Raw genomic sequence first — 19,833 nt, forward strand, 5'->3', positions numbered from 1 at the left:
ATTAAGAGATCAAGGGGCTCCCTCCTGGAGCTAACACTTGATTCTGTTATGATTTAAATTTATATCCGAGGGCTCTTTTAAGAATAGATGCTGTTCCCTTTATGGCTGCTATTTGTATTTCGTTACAGCTTGATCTTCCAGGGATTGCTTCTAAGTATCAATGAAGATTCTTTTTTTATTAACCCAGTTGCTCCTATCACAACTGGTATGATGTTTATTTCTTTCAGAGACCATGTCGTTTTTAGATCATTTTTAGGTCCTGATATTTTGTTATTTTTTCCCGTTCAGCTCTGTTAAGGCCAAAATCATTTGGAACTGTAACATCGATAATGAGCGCAGTTCTTTCAGGCTTGTTCCATATTACAATATCTGGCTTGATGGCCTTGTCTTTTATGTATCTCCCCGCCTGTATGTCTTTGTCATAGAACACGGTCACTTTTCCATTTGATGTTATTGGTGGTGGTTCATGTTCCCAGATGTTTGTCGCTCTGTCAAGCTGCATCTCTCCACAAATTTTCCAATGAAGGTACTTACATACTTTGTTGTGGCGGGCAGTGTAGAGGCCATCTGCCAATAAGATTGGGCATGCAGACATTAGGTGGCTTGGGCTCTCAATTGCTGAGTGGCAAAACCGGCATTGGCCATTTGCTTGTAGGCCAGCCATTTTTTTTAATCTATTTGTGAGTAAGCCTTGGTCTTGACTGGCTACAATGAGTCTTTCCTCATCAAATGGAAGTCTCCCGCTCTTGAGCCATTGGAGTGAAGCATCCCTGTCTATATATTCCTGTTTAAGCTCTTCCAGAAACTTTCCTGCTCTTTTATGTTGTTCCCATCCTTGCTTTCCTGTGTCTGTTTCGATTTCGGTGTATTTCTTTCTCTTTTTTCTTGCAATCTGTGTTGCTGGATTATCATATACCTCGGCAGTATTTTCCAGTATGACGCCCCCAAAGTTTTCGGCAAGCTTCGTGACTGAGGTTTGTTGAGGTAGACGTTCATGGTGGTCCCTCACTATTTCTATTGTCATATCTGTTGAGCTTTTAATATACTTCCCCATGCTTACTATGGTGGCTCGATATGCATGGTTTATTTCAGTGAGACCGAGGCCACCCTCTCTTCGTGGAAGGTATATCCTGTCCATACATTGATTTCGGTATATTATTTTATGCAAGGTTAGGAGTTTCCTGGTCTTTGTATCTAGCCTATTGATACTGTATTGGGGCCAGTCAATAATACCAAACCCATATGTGATGACAGGGATTGCAAGTTGATTTATGGCAGTTATTTTGTTTTTCGGGCTTAATTCGGATTTGAGTATCTTTTTAAGGCGTGATGTGTATTCTTGTTCAACCTTATGTCTCATTTTTTCATGCTCCACAGTTAGATTTTCCTCTATACCGAGGTACTTATATGTGGCATCCTCTCCTAGGTCTTCAATCAAGCCATCATTGAACCGAATATTTTCGGATGTCGTCTTTTTTCCTTTTTTTATTGTGCATTTGGCACATTTGTCAAATCCAAACTCCATGCAGACATCCTCTGTAAAAGTCTTTACATTTTCAATCAGAGAGACAAGCTTTTTTTCTGTCTCTGCATAGAGTTTGAGATCGTCCATAAAAAGTAGATGATTTACTCTTTTACTTTTTCTTTTTTCCTTCCCCTACTAAGACTGTACCCAGCATCACATTTTTGAGGAGCTTGCTGAGTGGGTCAATAGTAAGGCAGAAAAGCAATGGTGACAGGCTATCACCTTGAAATATACCTCGCTTGACACTGAGATTTGAAGTTTGTATTGTCCCTTCCATGTGGTGTAGAGCCATTGATGTTTGCAACATGGTCATTTGTTTTTTAAGGAATGTCCTTATGCTCTCATCAACATTATATATCTCAAAACATCTCAGTATCCAGGAGTGAGGCACACTATCAAATGCCTTCTTATAGCCTATCCAAGCCATTGATAAGTTTCTTTGACGCTTTTTGCAGTGCTCCAGGATGGTTTTGTTGAGGAGCAGTTGGTCCTTTGTACCAAGTTTATTCCTGGTGCATCCCTTTTGTTCGTTTTCAAGGTCCTCACCCTCGGTCAGGTGTTGATAGATTGCATCTGCAATCATTCCTGTAAGCCACTTGTATGTGGTTGAGAGGCAGCAGATAGGCCTGTATTTATTGGACAAGTGAGTCTCTTGGCTCTTGGGTACCAGAGTCGTTTTACCAAGAGTTAACCATTCTGGTGGATCTTCCTCACCGCTGACAACACGAGTAAATGCCTGTGCATAATGTTCATGAAGTGCTGTGAGTTTTTTAAGCCAGAAATTTGGGATCTTGTCAATTCCTGGGATTTTAAAGTTGCCAAAATGGGTGATTTTTCCTTAGAGCATCTTTCGTGATTTTTAGTGGTGGCATATTTTGTTTGCCCTTAACAGCCTCTTTAATTGTATATATCCACTCCCTCTCTGTGACGGTGGCGAATTTACCTTGATTTCCTCTTTAATTAAATTTCTGTACACCATCCTTGGGTTCTTGCCAAACAACTCATTCAATGACTTGGACTCCATTTTCTGTTGTTTGTTTTTAATTTGTACAGCTAAAGCTTTTATTTCAGCTTGGTTTTCTGCTATTTTAGCTCTTAGCTTCACTTGGTTGTGAAGAGAATAGTCAGTTTTAAGTTTATTCATCTTCTTTTTTAATTTTTTCCCTGGGCTGTCACATAACAGAAAGGCAGATATCCGGGATGTTTCCTTTCGGAGTTTTAATATTTTCTGTTGAAGCCTACTTTTCCAGACTGGTTCTTTTGTTTTGGCCTCAAATTTTCCCTCTTTTTTCTCTTTATGCTGAGGTAAAAGTTTCCTCTGCATAAACCATGGTGCCCCAAAAGTTGCATGGTTTGTTTCAGTAAATGACGCATTAGTTGGGACAATTTTTGTGAGAGCATCATTCACTTTCGTAACAAGGATCTTGAAGGCTTTGGTACAATTTATTTTCACCAGTCTGGGTCGATCTCCAACAGCCAGGCATCGTGCAATTTCTATTTTATTCGCCAGTTCTTCCTCCAGCTCAATCTGGTCGCCATCCAGTGTCATATTTACAGGTGGGGCATTGCGGTGTTGTTTTTGCCCATGTTTTAGTTGAGATATTTTCGGAAGTGAGTCTTGAGGAGAGTTACTGTCGTTTATTGGGCATTGCCCTTGATAACGCGTCTCCTCTGTCAATGTTAGGTCTGAGACCATGTCGGGTAGTTGAGATGAAATGGGTTCTGGTGTAATATCACTGGGAAGAGGGATGGGGTTGCTTATTGGGCATATGTCATCCTCAATCATCAAGTGAATGTCTCTAATCATGCTGGAAATCTGCTCCGTAGAGAAAGCATTGTTCTTCATAAAGTTAAACTTCTGGCATGTGAGTTTTTCTCTTGCGATGCCTTTTTTATTTGGACAATGATGCTTAAAGATTTTCTCCAGTGTGAGTTCTCATATGTCTCACTAAATTTCATTTTCTAGAACAAGATTATCCACACACTTCACAAGCATGTGGCTTTTTGCCAGTGTGAGTTCTCATATGTCTCACTAAATCTGATTTTATAGAACAAGAATATCCACACACTTCACAAGAATGTGGCTTTTCCCCAGTGTGAGTTCTCATATGTGTCACTAAATGTGATTTTTGAGAACAAGAATATCCACACACTTCACAAGAATGTGGTTTTTCTCCAGTGTGAGTTCTCATATGTGTCACTAAATGTGATTTTATAGAACAAGAATATCAACACACTTCACAAGAATGTGGCTTTTCCCCAGTGTGAGTTCTCATATGTGTCACTAAATGTGATTTTCTAGAAAAAGAATATCCACACACTTCACAAGAATATGGCTTTTCCCCAGTGTGAGTCCTCATATGTGTCACTAAATCTGATTTTCTAGAACAAGAATATCCACACACTTCACAAGAATGTAGCTTTTCCCCAGTGTGAGTTCTCATATGTGTCACTAAATGTGATTTTTGAGAACAAGAATATCCACACACTTCACAAGAATGTGGTTTTTCTCCAGTGTGAGTTCTCATATGTGTCACTAAATGTGATTTTATAGAACAAGAATATCCACACACTTCACAAGAATGTGGCTTTTCCCCAGTGTGAGTTCTCATATGTGTCACTAAATGTGATTTTCTAGAAAAAGAATATCCACACACTTCACAAGAATATGGCTTTTCCCCAGTGTGAGTCCTCATATGTGTCACTAAATCTGATTTTCTAGAGAAAGAATATCCACACACTTCACAAGAATGTGGCTTTTCTCTTTTGCTTTCTCCAGTGTGAGTTCTCATATGTCTCACTAAAGAATATTTTACAGAACAAGAATATCCACACACTTCACAAGAATGTGGCCTTTTCTCACTGTGTACTTGCATGTTTTACTAAACTTTATCCAGGTTCAATATTATGTATTCTGTTATGAATATTACAGAATTTCACTTGAGCATTATTTCGAAAATATTCTCCTTCACAAGAATAAAATATTTAATGGAATTGAATATTGTACAATCTTGTCTTTTCAAAAACCGCATACTTTTCTGTGATTTGTGATTATCTTGTTTATAGCTTTTCATTCGTTTGAACATTAATCACATATACCGCATATGTGAATGTTATCTTCAAGGTGTGTGTGATTTTCTACACTATTTCCAATAATTATTTGGAATAGTAGTATTCGCATACATATATGTGTTGTCTTTTATATCAATAATTTTCTATAGTAAAACATACTGATCAATGAAAATGTAATAATATATAATGATATATATATACATATTCGCATACATGTGTTGTCGTTCATATCAATAATTTTCTATAACAATCATCAAACAGGAACATCTGTAAATAACAGAAATAAATGAATTTCAATATTTTAGTATCATCGTTTATATATTGTTTTTTTTATCAAATCTTGTTTACTCAAACCTTAATATGATACACAGAAGAAAATAATCGGATGTTTTATAATTTGACACAGAAAGAGTCGATACAGGTGTTTTTAACATATACTTTAGAAACAGTTACACCTAGAATTCTATATGATATTCATCATAGTGAAAAAATAAGAAACATTGATATATATATATATATTGATATGCATATATATATATTGATATACATATATATATATATTGATATATATATAGATATATATATAGAGAGATATTGATATGTATATAGATACAAAGAAATCCCTTCCCATAATTCCCTTGCTATCTTTCTGTCTCTTTCCTGTACGACTCCTCCTTCAATACTAGTTAGGTTTGAAAAGCATATTGTCCAGTTTTGAATTGTAAAAGTTTATGTATAATATATTTTGTAAAATAAAATAGTTATGCTTCATATATATTACAATTGTGTCGCGTGTCATTTTTCTTGTGTCTGCAATAAATGCCTTCATTGAAACAACAAAGCAGTCCGGAAAATGAAGAAGGAAAATTCCAGTCAGAACGTCACCAAGGGTGAAGAGGTCAAGACGTTTCCTGGGAGAAGAAGGAGCCACACAGCACATCCAACATCTCAGGTATGATTTTCTTGTTACAAAGTTCCTAAAGACTGGCCCATCTTTACATTTTCCCGAGATCACTTTAAGAGATTTAATATAACACGTCAGTCGTTCATACACCTCACTGACCGGCTGATAGTGGTATAAGAGGAGCATATCGGTTGCAGCTTCTTACAATAATTTTTAATAAACAAAACGTTTGTTACGTTGTTGGGAGATTATAGTCTACATGTTGTTAACTATTCTGTACTTTCACGTAACAAATTAATAAACAAAACATATGTTTGTTACGTTGTTGGGAATTAGAGTTTATATATTGTTAACTATTCTGTACTTTCACATACACATTTAATAAACAATTTAAACGTCAAAGTGAAAATGCGTTGGATTTTTTATTGCCATAATATAACAAACGTATTTAATAAATTATTCGGATTAATATTAAATGCATATTTAAAAGTCAAAGTGAAAATGCGCTGGATTTTTTTGTCATCATACAACAAATGTATTTAAAAAATTATTCGGTTGAATGTTAAATGCACATTTAAAAGTCAAAATAAAAGTTTGTTGGATTTTTTTGTTGTCATCATACAACAAACGTATTTAAAAAAAATATTCGGTTGAATGTTAAATGCACATTTAAAAGTCAAAGTGAAAATTTGTTGGGTTTTTTATTGTCATCATACAACTAACGTATTTAAAAAATATTTGGTTGAATGTTAAATGCACATTTAAAAGTCAAAGTAAAACTTTGTTATGCTGTGGATTTTATATACGTAATCAAAAGCTGGACTTTCGAAAAAATGATGCTATTGAGAAGTGAAATATGCATTAAAAGCTCGGACTTGTGATTATTTGTCGGACTATAGAGAATTTTTTTATTTGCACATGCAAGTCAAAATTTGAAAATTAAACATTCTATAGAACTTACAATGGCAATTCGAGTGCGTGATGCTGAAATTCGGTCATATTTTAAATTTGGTTGTATTTGAACAAAAAAGTCGTTGCTGTTATAAGAACTTTCAATGCAATTCAGTTGACTTGTACAGAAAAAGTCATCGTTTTTAAATGAGAAATTTAAAAAGAAATTTGGTTGCATTTGCTAAAAAATTGTCGCTCTTAAATGAAGTAATTAAAACAGTGATTTCTGATTGGACTAGGAAGTGTTACTAGCAGGGATATCTTAGTTTCCTAGGAAGCAAGACTAGCAGAAATATATGAGTGGGATAGGAAGCGAGACCAGCAGGCATATCTTAGTCAGCATGGAAGTGAGACGAGCAGGGATATCTGAGAGGGCTAGGGAGCAATACTAGCAGGGATATCCGAGTGAGTTAGGAAGCGAGACTAGCAGGGATATCTGAGTAGGCTAGGAAGCTAGATTAGCCGCGATATTTTAGTGGGCTTGGAAGCAAGACTAGCAGGGATATCTTAGTTGGCTAGGAAGCAAGAATAGCGGGAATATTTGAGTGGGCTAGTGTAGCGATATATGAGTGGGCTAGGAAGTGAAAGTAGCATGGTTGTAGGTTTATGAGGTGATCTTTAAGGGTCAAAGGGGAATGTGGTTTGATGTGATTTGCATATCAATAAGGTTAGACACTGGAATGAGGGAATATAAGGCCGGCAGTCAAGATGGCGGCTGTTGAGTTCTGGAGAACAGAAATGAACATGATGGAACTTAGAATGTCATCTGAATGCTGATAAGATTCCAGTTTTTTTATTAGAATCATGTGGTATTTTTCCACTGTATAGCATCGGTTATCTTAGGTTTGCCACAATGGATTGTTGTGACTTGTGCCGTAGGTAACACAAAAAGTATAACCTTGTCGATCTGCTAATGTTAGAAAAGATTTCATCTCCAGTGATCATAACTTCGGAATGATTATCCACACCTTCAGTCTGATCATGTGACTTTTTATACCCAAATTATCCAATCAAATGAGTTGGACGTAATGGCTACCTCAAGCATAAAAAGAATCAACATTGCCATAAACTTTTTCTTTGCTTAAGCTCTTCCAGACAGTCACAGATAAATGTCGTTCATCACTTTTTCTGACAAATAAATTATTTGGTTGAATGTTAAATGCACATTTAAATGTCAATGTGAAAATTATCTTAAGGATCAGGGTGAGGGAATATAAGGCCGGCAGTCAAGATGGCGGCAGTTGAGTTCTGGAGAACAGAAAGGAACATGATGGAAGTTAGAATGTCATCTGAATGCAGATAAGATTCCAGTTTTTTAGAATTATGTCGTATTTTGTCCACTATAGAGCATCAGTTATTTTAAGTCTGCCACAAGGGATTGTTGCGACTTGTGCCGTAGGTAACACAAAACGTATAGCCTCATTGGTCTGGTGATGTTAGAAAACACTTAATTTCCACTAATCACAACTTCGGAATGATTAACCACACCTTTAGTCCGATCATGTGACTTATTATACCCAAGTTATCCAATCAAATAAGTCGAACGTAATGGCTACCTCAAGCATAAAAAGATCAACATTGCCATAAATATTTTCTTTACAGATAAATGTCGTCCATCACTTTTTCAGACAAGTAAATTATTTGGTTCAATGTTAAATCACAGGAAACATGAGTTGGAACAATTACATCGAGGGCATTGCCAGGGCCGCTGCAAGGAAGGTGGGCTCTCTCTACCGTGCTAAAAAACTACTAACACCCGAAAGTATCCTGTATCTCTATAAGGCAACCATTCGCCGATGTATGGAGTATTGCTGTCATATTTGGGCTGGTGCATCGGCTACTAGTCTCTCGCTCCTTGACAGGGTTCAAAAGAGAGTCGCAAATCTGATAGGCCCTAAACTGGCATCTAAGCTTAAGCCTCTGTCCCATCGACGAACGTTGCATCCCTGCCTGTTCTACAAGTATTTTAATGGTGAATGCTCTGATGAACTGCTAGCACTTCTGCCCTCACGACGTGAACAAACATTTTCTTTGCTTAAGCTCTTCCAGATGGTCGCAGGTAAATGTCGTGCATCACTTTTTCTGACAAATAAATTGTTAGGTGAAAGTAGAGAATAGTTTAAAACATGTGGGTCTAATCCTACCTTCGTAAAATCAAAACAAAAAGCGATACAAGGAATTCCCTCTCCCTTTTCATAGGTAGCAGTATCAGAATTTTTGGAGGAATTTTTGACACCCCTAACACGAAACTGCGAATACAATATAAAAATCTCGGAATTTCTCTGTTAAAAGTGGGTTATTTATTTTCTTTATGGATTATACTTCCAAAATAAACTATTACAGTTGTTTTAAAAGTAATAGAAATATTTTTTTTAAACAGTAATGAATTTTCCGAACTCAATATTTTTCAATTTTTAAACTTTAAAAATCTATCAAAATTTTTCTATTGATTCTATTTTTACGATATTTTCAGGGTCAATGTGAAATTTTATGTTCTTTCCAATAAATTGAATATAATATTTTAGACAAACGTTTTTTTTTAAATTCACTAACCCCCCGATCCCAATTTTTAAGTGTCTATTAAAAAGTAAATAATTAATTTAGTCACCCGAAAGTAAATAATTAATTTACTCACAAATTGAAGAGAAAAGGTCAATACATAATATATTCAAATTTAAAAAAAAAAAACATAGTGTTCTTTTAGAATTTTACCTGTAAAGTTTGAAGTTTAAAACCTTTTTTTAAACCACGTTATTTGTTTGTTTTTTTTTTGTTTTTTTTTAATGGAACCTTGGTCCTTGCTCCTTTAATTGAAAAATAAATTAGGGCTTGAATTACATTTTTCGAGGAGTTATAAGCTTGGAAAGACAGGGGGTCGAATAATTCACGCCTCCCATTTTGTAAATGTCTAATAATAATTAATTTAGACCCCGATAAGTACATAATTATTTACTCACAAATTGAAGAGAAAAGGTCAATACATAATATATCCAAATTTAAAACAAAAAAATATACTGTTTTTTAGAAATTTACCTGTAAAGTCCGAAGTTTAAAACCTTAAAAAAAAAACACGTTTTTTTTGTTTGTTTTTTTTAATGAAATCTTGGTCCTTGCTCCTTTAATTGAAAAAAAATAGGGCTTGAATTGCATTTTTCGAGGAGTTATAAGCTTGGAAAGATGGGGTGGAATTATTCGCGATTTCTGACACTGCTAGGACATAGGTGCTAAATTTATGTTAAATTTATATAAGAAAGTGTTAAATATCTATAATTTGTGTTAATGTTATTCTATTTTTCGGGATATTTTTTATGGCTTTTCAGACGCAACTGCAAACAAAAAGGAGAGTTTGATATTTTTTTAGGATTAAATATCAAAAAAACAGTTTAAACCAACTTTGAATTAAATTATTTTGTTTATGGTAAACATTATTATTTTACTAGAAATCACCTAAGTTTTACTTAAATAAACACATTTTTGACAAAAACATCTAATAGTCAGATTGTGTACTATATTTTAAAGGAGTATTGGTCAATACGAAGAATTACTCTATGCAGTTTAATTAACCGTTTTAACGTAAGTAACACGCCGACATTAACCGAGAAGAAGAACTGTTTAATATTTTACAAAAATTCTGTTTGCATTTGGTGAGAGGCGGCAGAGCCACAACACCCCCGCCCGTCAACCGCCTCTGCCAAATGTATATAAAAAAGAACGAAAAACAAACCGGCAGTCTCCTACTCCATTAAAAAAACAAAACAAACGGTGACCATAAAGTGACTGCATTTCTTCATATCTTGGAAACTACTTGTTTCCTGGAATTTTAAAAGTTAGTGGTAATTTTAAAGGATTTTCCGAGAGTGGAAAGAAAGTCTTCCCGCCACCCCCCGAAAAAAAAAATCATGGCCACAAAGTGGGTGCTCATTTTACGTAAAATTATTACAGAAAAGTGATACCCTACTTTTTGTTAAAACTAACATTTTTTTTTTTATATCTTGGAAACTACTCGTTTGCCGTAATTTTAAACGTTCATTTCGTTGTCAGCGCTCCTGAAAACATATAAGACTGGTAATTTTAAAGGAATTTTCGAGGGTGGAATAATTCTTCATATTTACCGGAATTTTAAAAAAAATTTTATCAGCAATTCATAAATTTTTTTATTCAAGTTTGTTATAAAGTATGGCGGAGTCAATATTTTTATTAGATTGCAATAAAAATAAACTTTTTTTTAATGTTAAAGATTTTTTTTAAGAATCAATATTTCTGAGGTGCAAAAAAAAAACTGCTTTTCTGTTTCAGATTATTTTTAAAAGTTATTCAAAGCGAATTTTTAAAAGCGTAAAAATAACTTACCATTCATATTGGATTGCAATAAAAAATAAACTTATTTCAATATTTAAAATCATTTGTAAGTTGTTAAATTATATTTTTAAACATTAAAAAAAAGAAACTTACCTTTCATTCAGGAAATTAGATACGAGAACAGTGCCGTCGTCTTATCTTTTGTGTTCAAAACAGAAAATTTGTTTGTTCTGATTTCTTTAGTAAATTGATACAACTTTTGTTCTGTGTGTCCAATTCATAAGGAAATAAAATAAATTAAAAATATAAAAGAATCAAAATTAAAAGTTGAAAAACACGATTTAAACATGAAATTACTTAAAGGAAAAAATCAACTGCTTAAGAACAAAGAAATTAAGGTCATCGTAAAAACACGGTGAAATCATTATTTTGTTCCTTGTGTAAAAATGTCCGAATTGTTTTCCTATAAAGTTTAGATTATATTTGTCAATTCTTAAACCTTTTAGGGTATTTCTATTGTAACTTTATATTTCGTATTCATTAAAAAAAAATTATGAAGCTTTAAAAATCAGGTTCATTTTTGTAGATAAAACATTTCATTATTATTTGGATTAGTCGAATTACTGTTAACGTCCAAAATGAGAACAGTATTCCGAATAATAATCCAAATAATGTTCATATTAAAAATTGTAAAACTAAATATTTCACATAAATAAATCCAATAAGAGGAAGGAATTGTACAAACAGTGAAGTCAGTCAAATGACAAAAATAGATTTGGTCCAAGAAATTAAACTATGACGTCATGATTACGTAATGGGACTTGCAACTTATTGTTATCAAACTTGATTCGGTTAAACTTACGATGACCTTCACTCATTATTCCAGACTTAAACCTGCTTATTAGTCTGCCTGTTTAACATAAAATCAGCATTAAACGAACAACGATGAAAGTGTAGTACCTGTTTTAATTTGTTTGTTCATTTCATACATGTTTTGCGTTATCATCCTTGTAGCTAGTTCAAGAGAGGCTTTATTTGTCATGGGTTGTGTCCTCCTCCCATGCATTATACCTTCTTTGATAGAGAAGTAGTTTAATGTTGTAAAATGATGCATTGCACCGGCTCCCGGGTGTGAATATGGTAGAGAATAGGAAAGGACACAAATCAATATTTACAATCTACTGCTCGCCGTGTAATTTTTTCAAACGCTTTTTTATTTACCTTATATATTGTTTCAGGGGAAGGTAACTCTTCTGGGAGTTATGTCCCTTTAATTGCAAACATTGGTCACCGGATATACGAGAAGAGAGACCCTCCCTGGATTGAACACGATAAACACTACACATTGTCTCACTGTAAATACGTTAATAAACTTCTTTTATTTAAATCTACAGACCCTACCTGGACTGAACCAAGGCCGCCGAGATATATTATTAACATTAAGGCCGGTCAAATATGAAATGTGACGTCACATGGGAAGTTCACGTTGAAGTCACGTTGAAGTCATGTTTGGGAACTGGGCCGTATCGAACGGCCATTTTGTTTTATTCTAATAGACACTTGTGCCAATTTGTTTGCTTTTCTTTTAAAATGCCTAGTTGTTGTTGTGGACCACTATGCAAAGGTAATTACGCAGATGGACCCAAAGTGAGTGTATTTAAATTCCCTGACGATAAGGATTTACGTGATGAATGGACAAATGCTATCAAGCGAGAACATTTCGAGCCTACAAAATCAAGCGGGTAAGTGTTGTTTACTTTTTTCATAAATGAAAAAAACAAAAATATTTATCTTTCGGTTTTTTTTTTTCATTTGTTTAAATAAAAAAAAATGTAATTCTATGAAAAAAAAATTGAGAAGTTTTTAATATATCATTATTTCTAATAATTAATGTTTTTATATATAATTATTTCTATTAATTAGTTTTTATATATAATTATTTCTATTAATTAATTCTATAGATTTTTTCTATTAATGAGTAAAATTAATAGAAATAATTACATATAAACAAAAATTAATAAACTTGGTGCACGTGGAATTAGTGCATTTTTAATAATATGTTTTTTTAACATTTGCTTAATCGAATTCTATAATTTACGTACTGTACAATTCTAAAATTTTTCTGTATCAATTACATAAATTAATAAAAACAATTCTGTATAAACAAATTTAATTAATAAGTATAATTATATATAAACTAGGCACCGCAAAAAAATGGCCGAAAAATCAAGTTGTTGTTGTTTTTTAAAACGAAATTACATTTATTAAAAACCATGATTTCTGAGTAACTTTTTTTTTCCAGAAAGATAAAACCCTGAATTTTATCATATAGAAAGCTGAATAATGTAAAACTTTTTCTACTATTTTTAATTAAATTTTAAATGTTAAAATTTCCCCAAAAGTTAACAATTGACATTTTTTGTCTTGCACAAAAAGCGTATATAAATATTTGTAAAAAAAGGTTTTTGAAAGTATTAAGTTGTTTATTTTTTGTCTAACAAAGATTTAGGGTGATTTTCTATGAAAATATGCAAAAATATTATAATATAAGTACCTGGATTTCAAATAATTCCACTTATTCATATAGGCAACCAATTACTTCGCATAGATTCGATAGTGTTACGTTCCTCTTTATGTTTGTTGTTGATAAAAAGCAAACTACGGAAGACCAAACTTGCACAAAAAAACTTATTTTTCAGTGAGGGAAATTTCAATGTATTATTAACGCTGAGGCTTGCCAGCACCAGATGGGTGACCATTTTGATGAGTTTGTTTTTTAATGTGTATGTGTGGGGGTTAGGCTCCCAAAAATGGGGGGGGGGTAAAGCAGAATAAAAATTAAAATTGACCCAGTCTAGAAAGATTTCTCCTTCATTGAACAAAGAAGAACTGTAGGGTTTTTTTTGACTACATAAGCAACCCCGAGGCTGGCCAATACCAGATGGGTGACCATTTTGATGAGTTTCTTTTTTTATGTGTATGTGTGTGGGGGGTCAGGATCGCCCAAATGGGGGGATTTAAAGCGGAATAAAAATTAAACTAAACTACATAAGCAACCCTGAGGCTGGCCAGTACCAGATGGGTGACCATTTTGACGAGTTTGCTTTTTAATGTGTATGTGTGTGTGTGGGGGGGGGAGTCAGGCTCCCCAAAATAGGGGGGGATTTAAAGCAGAATAAAGATTAAACTACATAAGCAACCCTAATAATTCAATGAAGAAGGTTTAACCATTATTTACGGTGCATATTTTTCGCAGTATAAAAAAAAAGTAGTGTTTCTAGTTTAAAATTAATTTTTCACTGTATGGCAGACGAACGAACATATATCCGCTATAGTTTCGGTAAAATAAAAATAAACGTGTAATAATAAAAATAATAATAAATTTTTACTTACCATCCATAATTTTGTCTCGCAATGAAAAGAGAAACATCTCGTTTCTATGTGAGTGTTGACCAACATAAATTGTACTGATTCACGCTTGCACCGGTTTTGGCAGTCACGGAGATCCAACAAAATTATTTCAGCGCGTATGGTACACCGTAGTCGAAAGGCAGCAAACGTTATCAAATGGGATCGAAAAACTGATGATATTTTTAACACAAAGGGCACAATATTTATCGATTTTTTTTCTTCAAAGAATTCCCTGTTTAATAATGGTCATGCAATGCATTGTTCGGCTAAAAAAAAAAAATAATTTATTTATCAAAGATTTTAAAATGGCTTTTTTCGTATAAATATTAATTTTTTTTTGCTGAGCTTAAATTAATTGTTTTACTTAACATATTCACCGAATTTCACACTCCAAAAGTCAAAAGCGGAATAATTAAACACAATCAAAGTTCTGATATTCAGACGTCAAAATAAGGTATGTAAACAAGTGTTTTTTTTTTAAATCTATAATCATGTCCCTTATAGCAACGGAATATGTTTTGTTTAGTTTCAGATGATTATTTTAAGCATATTTGGTACCCCCCCAAAAAACAAGGGGGGTTGTAAGCAATATATATATATATATATATATATATATATATATATATATATATATATATAAATATCGTTTATGAAAAATAAGTACACTGTTATAAAGTTCATTCTTATCTTAATAATCGCTGAAAATTTCGTATTGATTGGATAATTACCTGATTTTTGGTAGATTTTTAACAAGACGGTCCGTCAAAAAGTACTTACTTGCCCCCTAGTTTTGGCGGTGCCTAATATAAACTAAATTATATATAAACCAAAACAATGAAATGTAGTAAGAAAATATTTTAAAACTCGACCGTATTGAATTATTCCTTTGATATATTTTTCACCATACTCTTTAAAATTTAGGAATGATTGTATACGTTTTTAGCGTATGAAATTCTTTTAAACAAGTGTTCTATACAATTGTAACCAAATCAAATTTTATTGCTGTACTAAACCTAAATCCTATGAAGGTAAAAAAAAATCGGTTTAAATTCTGTAGAAGTACATTTAAAAGTTAACAGTCGTTTCTTTCCGATTGCGTTTGTTTTTACTATTAAAGTTAAAACAAAGTTCAACATTATCTTAAACATTAATCACTAACAAATTCTTGATGGATGATTTTTTTAAATTTCGTTACATTAATAACATTGCAAGATTATATAAGCGTGTAGAATGATGAACATAAGAAATTTGAAATGTTGAAAACAGGTACAACTCTTTATATATATATATATATATATATATATATATATATATATATATATATATATATAGCATCAATGCCACATTCTTTGAAGCCTAATCCAGTTCCACTACACAGCCACGTGACTTTATAGAAAGCATATAGCAACAATGTGACATTCTGGCAAACTTAATCCAGTTCACTTACATAAAAGAGATAAACTTACATGAACACGTATGCACGTTATCTATATGTATATACATCAGTATATTACAATGCATGCTTTTTCCATGTCCTATGGCCTACTAATATGTACAGTCGAACCATTTATATATATATACATGTGTATGTATATATATACATATGTATATATATATATAAATATATATATATAATATTTATACATCTATATTAAACTGGTTATTCAGAGAAGACACCGTGCTATTCTTTAAATCGTATTTTGAAGTCCACATTTTATGGTACCTTCGTTTATTGCATTGTTAGGTGAAAGTATAAAATAGTTACAAAACACATTCTACTTCTTCATGTTAAGAATACATTTCTAAATAATAACGTTATTTCAGAACGGTACCTTCTGTGCATGAGTACAAAAAATAATATAACTGTCTAAGAATTATTTTAAAATAGAGGTTATTAATTGTTAATCTTGAAATTTTAAGTTCTATGACTAAACATTTTTTACATTCCCATCAGTGTTTTAAATTTATTATTTTACCTAATTTAATGCTATACTCATTTACTGTATAACTTATCACTTATTTATTATTTTTTTAGGTATGTGAACTGCATTTCCTTCAATGTGATATAATGCATGAAACCGCATGTTACGACCCCAAAACTGGAGTGACTCTTACTGCAAAATTAATCCACCCTTGCGGAAAGATGCAATTCCACAAGTATGTGTAACCCAACTGTCAGTATCTAACAGAGAGTCTGCCAATGCCAAAAGAATGCGGCTAGAAAATGAGGCCGTAAAACATGCTTTGGCTGAAAGCATTGCCGACGATGTGGCATATAAAAAGAATATTAAGTTTGAAAGCCTTGAAGAATTGGAAGGAAAAATTACATTTCTGGACCAGATGTATTGGACTGTAGTTAAACATGACTAAACACGCATGATATGTCACATCACGAAATCACCCAATCCCAAAATAAGTCTTTCTATAGTGATTGAGCATGATTGCTCAATACAGGTTTTATGTAATGATGTGGAAATGCATATGATAGGGCAAGATAAAATTCCTACTCATGTAAGTGACATCATCACCTTAGAAAATGTCCTCAAAAACATGAAAAAACTGGATATAGAAGAACACAGAACCAACCTTCTAAATGTGTTTACCTCATTGACTCTGATAATATCTTTTTTAACATTGCTCATAGATCAAACTGAAAAATATTGTGAAACATTAAAATTAATATGTGAGCAGTTACAACTGATGACACAGAATAGGTTTGATTATTCTGCAGAAATGTTGATATTTTGTTCACTATTTTATAATTGCTCTCCAAAATGATACAAACTTTTAAGAGACAGCAATAAACTAATCTTACCCTGTCCTTCTACCATCAGGAGGGTAACTTTATCAAAATACATGGATCCTGTAGTTGAGCAACATGACAAATTCTTGATGTACATTAAGAATAAATTTAAATTGTTATCACAACAAGATGAGACAGTATCGTTACTTGTTGATGAAATTCATTTAAAGCCATACTTTGACTTTAAAGGAGGGAATATTGTTGGATCAGCATATAATACTTGTGAGGCTGCAACAAGTGCTTTTGCTTTCATGGTGAGCAGTATCTGTTCAAAATTTAAAGACGTTGTGCATATTATGCCTACTAAATGCCTAAAAGCACAATCGTTATTTGAAATTCTAAAAGAAATTATAATTGGATTAGATTGGGTTTAAAGTAATATCTGTTATAACAGATAGCAATGCTATTAATAAGTAAGCCATGTCATTATTCACTTATCCACCAAGACTGTCAATAGTATATGCACATCCAGTTTTGAAGTCTCGGCCTCTTTTCTTTATATTTGATTCTGTGCACATTTTAAAGTGCATAAGAAATGATTGGCTCGGTCAAAAAGATGCCAACAAATGCATGATATTTCCTAGCTTTAATGAAATCAAACAAATGATATTTTAGAAGCCCCATTTACAACTTTGCAAAACATTAAAAAATTTTAAGCACAATCACTCTTAAAATATTGCTACAAATTAACTAAGAGGCCCTTTCACCTACAAATCTAGAAAAACAAAATGTAACATGTTTATTCAGCTCGAAAAACATACAGTGTTTACCGATGTATTGGAAAATTCAGAATGGCCCCCGACTTTCTCTTTAACACAGTAAGTTTAGGAAAAGGTGTTATAAATAATAAACTAGACAAAATACTTTTAAAAACCCACCGAATATATGTCAAGCTATGCCACGGTAATATATATTGAACGAGTTTCTAACAGTATTTTGTCTAGTTTTATATTTATAGCACCTTTCCCCAAACTTACCGTGTTAAAGGGAGAGTCGCGTGCCATTTTGAATTTTCCAATACATCGGTAAACACAGCATGTTTTTCGAGCTAAATAAACATGTTACATTAAATAAAAACACTGAAAACATATCCAGTTAGGTAGAAAAGTAACTTATCTTGCCTTTGATAACATTTATTTGTCATATATTTGTTTTTTGACAACTTTTTCGAATCTATGTGTACAGTAATACAAACCCAATTTTTTTTTTATTCAACATAAGTAAAAATAAGTTGTTTTAGCTGTTTTGCATTTCACATTTGTAAAAGAAAACAAGAAAACTAAAGTTCAAGTCAAATTGAAATTGAATTTTTTTTTAACGTTTGAATAAAAATAATTATCAAAGCAAAAACAGTCGTGTTCTCGTCTAGTAAGTTTTTTTATTCAAGAAAATGAAAGGTACTCCTTAAAAAAAACTCCTCCCCCCTAAAAACAAACAAACAAACAAACACGGTTAATATATATATATATATATATATATATATATATATATATATATATATATATATATAAGAAAATAAAACATAACGAAAAAAAAAAAGGTCAGTTGTCAAGTTGGTTTCATTTCGTTTTCCGGTACGTTCGATCTGACTTTTTGATCACCCGTCTGGTCGGCCATATTAGATATTCATCGTTAGTAATTTAGACGAGACATACACATTTTAATCATGATTTTCCCTAGTTCAAATGGGTGCAGTAAATAAACTTTTAACTCGAAATGACCCCTAATGTACTAATGTATAAGACACAGAAAAGAAACATTTATAATGCGTACACAGCTTTATTTTCTCATATAATCACCATACGCTCTCAATCGATTTTACCTGCATTTTATATGTAATTTAATTCTAAGATGGATAAGTATCGAAAATTTTACGAAAATCTGTGACCATTAGCTGATTTTTGCTAAATTTATTAAATTCGGGTATTTTTTCACGTTCGGGATGTCCACTACATGGGAACGTTATTTTAAAGCGCCAATTATGTAAACACGATTTTCGTCTCGCAATTTCATTATTTTCGTTAGATAATTTTTTTTTAATTATCACTGGTTTATTTTGTCTATCTTTTAAATGGTACAAAAGTTATACTGATAATATTAATTTATAATAAAGTTACATCGTGTTACATACGGGTAATTCTGTGGTGAATTTTGGCAGTCCCTATCGGTCTTGGTTGTGGTAACTGATTTTGAGACCTCTTTTTAATATTTGGATTGTGCAGATGGACTAGAAAAACGTACCATTAACATCGTAACACCGGCTATAATTGCCGACTTAAATACTTTATGGAATAACCGTGATGATACTCTTCGTTGATCTTGTCCTTATACGCAAGAGAACTGCTAATAATTTTAACAACATACAAAAATAATGTAAATGCAAGACAAAAATCGTTCCTGTGTATTGATGTTTTTGAAGCCATAGACATACACATTTTTAAGAAATCTAAAAAAAATTCATGCATCTTCTACATTGGTTATGCATTTTGGTACCGGGTTATTTGTGAATATTGTTTTCAGGTAAAATTCAAGTTTCACCCTATTTTTTTAATATTGCCCCCCCTTCCAAAGGTTTAAATCGCATTGGAGATAAAAAAAAACAATATTATTTCAGCACGGTACCAAAAATACATATGTACACAAAATTGTATGCTGCATCGTTCAACGTTTTTAATATAAAAAAGAACATGTATTCATTGTAAAACTTCGGATCTTCTTCAGTTTTTAGTAGATTTTTCCGTGATTCTCGGTAGGCAACGTCCGGGGAACGATGGAAACCGGCAGATTATACAGACTGCGCAAAGAGAAACGCGTACGAGCCAACAGGCGATAAAAATAATAAGAAAAATGTAAAGGAATGATTTTAAT

General features: G+C 32.6%; 1 protein-coding gene across 1 annotated transcript; it reads right to left on the bottom strand.

Moving 5' to 3' along the window:
* Nucleotides 1-241: 241 nt before the first annotated feature.
* LOC145270330 (uncharacterized) lies at nt 242-11,113 on the bottom strand. Its single transcript, XM_080125977.1, has 2 exons — nt 10,905-11,113; nt 242-4,864 (listed from the first exon to the last, which is right to left on the bottom strand). Exon 2 carries the CDS (start codon nt 1,610-1,612, stop codon nt 242-244), a length of 1,371 nt encoding a protein of 456 aa, XP_079982103.1. The 5' UTR covers nt 1,613-4,864; nt 10,905-11,113.
* Between the last annotated feature and the right edge of the window lie 8,720 nt (nt 11,114-19,833).

Source organism: Euprymna scolopes, chromosome 46, assembly GCF_053919585.1.
Source record: "Euprymna scolopes isolate OS-2025 chromosome 46, ASM5391958v1, whole genome shotgun sequence".
Lineage (NCBI taxonomy): Eukaryota > Metazoa > Mollusca > Cephalopoda > Sepiida > Sepiolidae > Euprymna > Euprymna scolopes.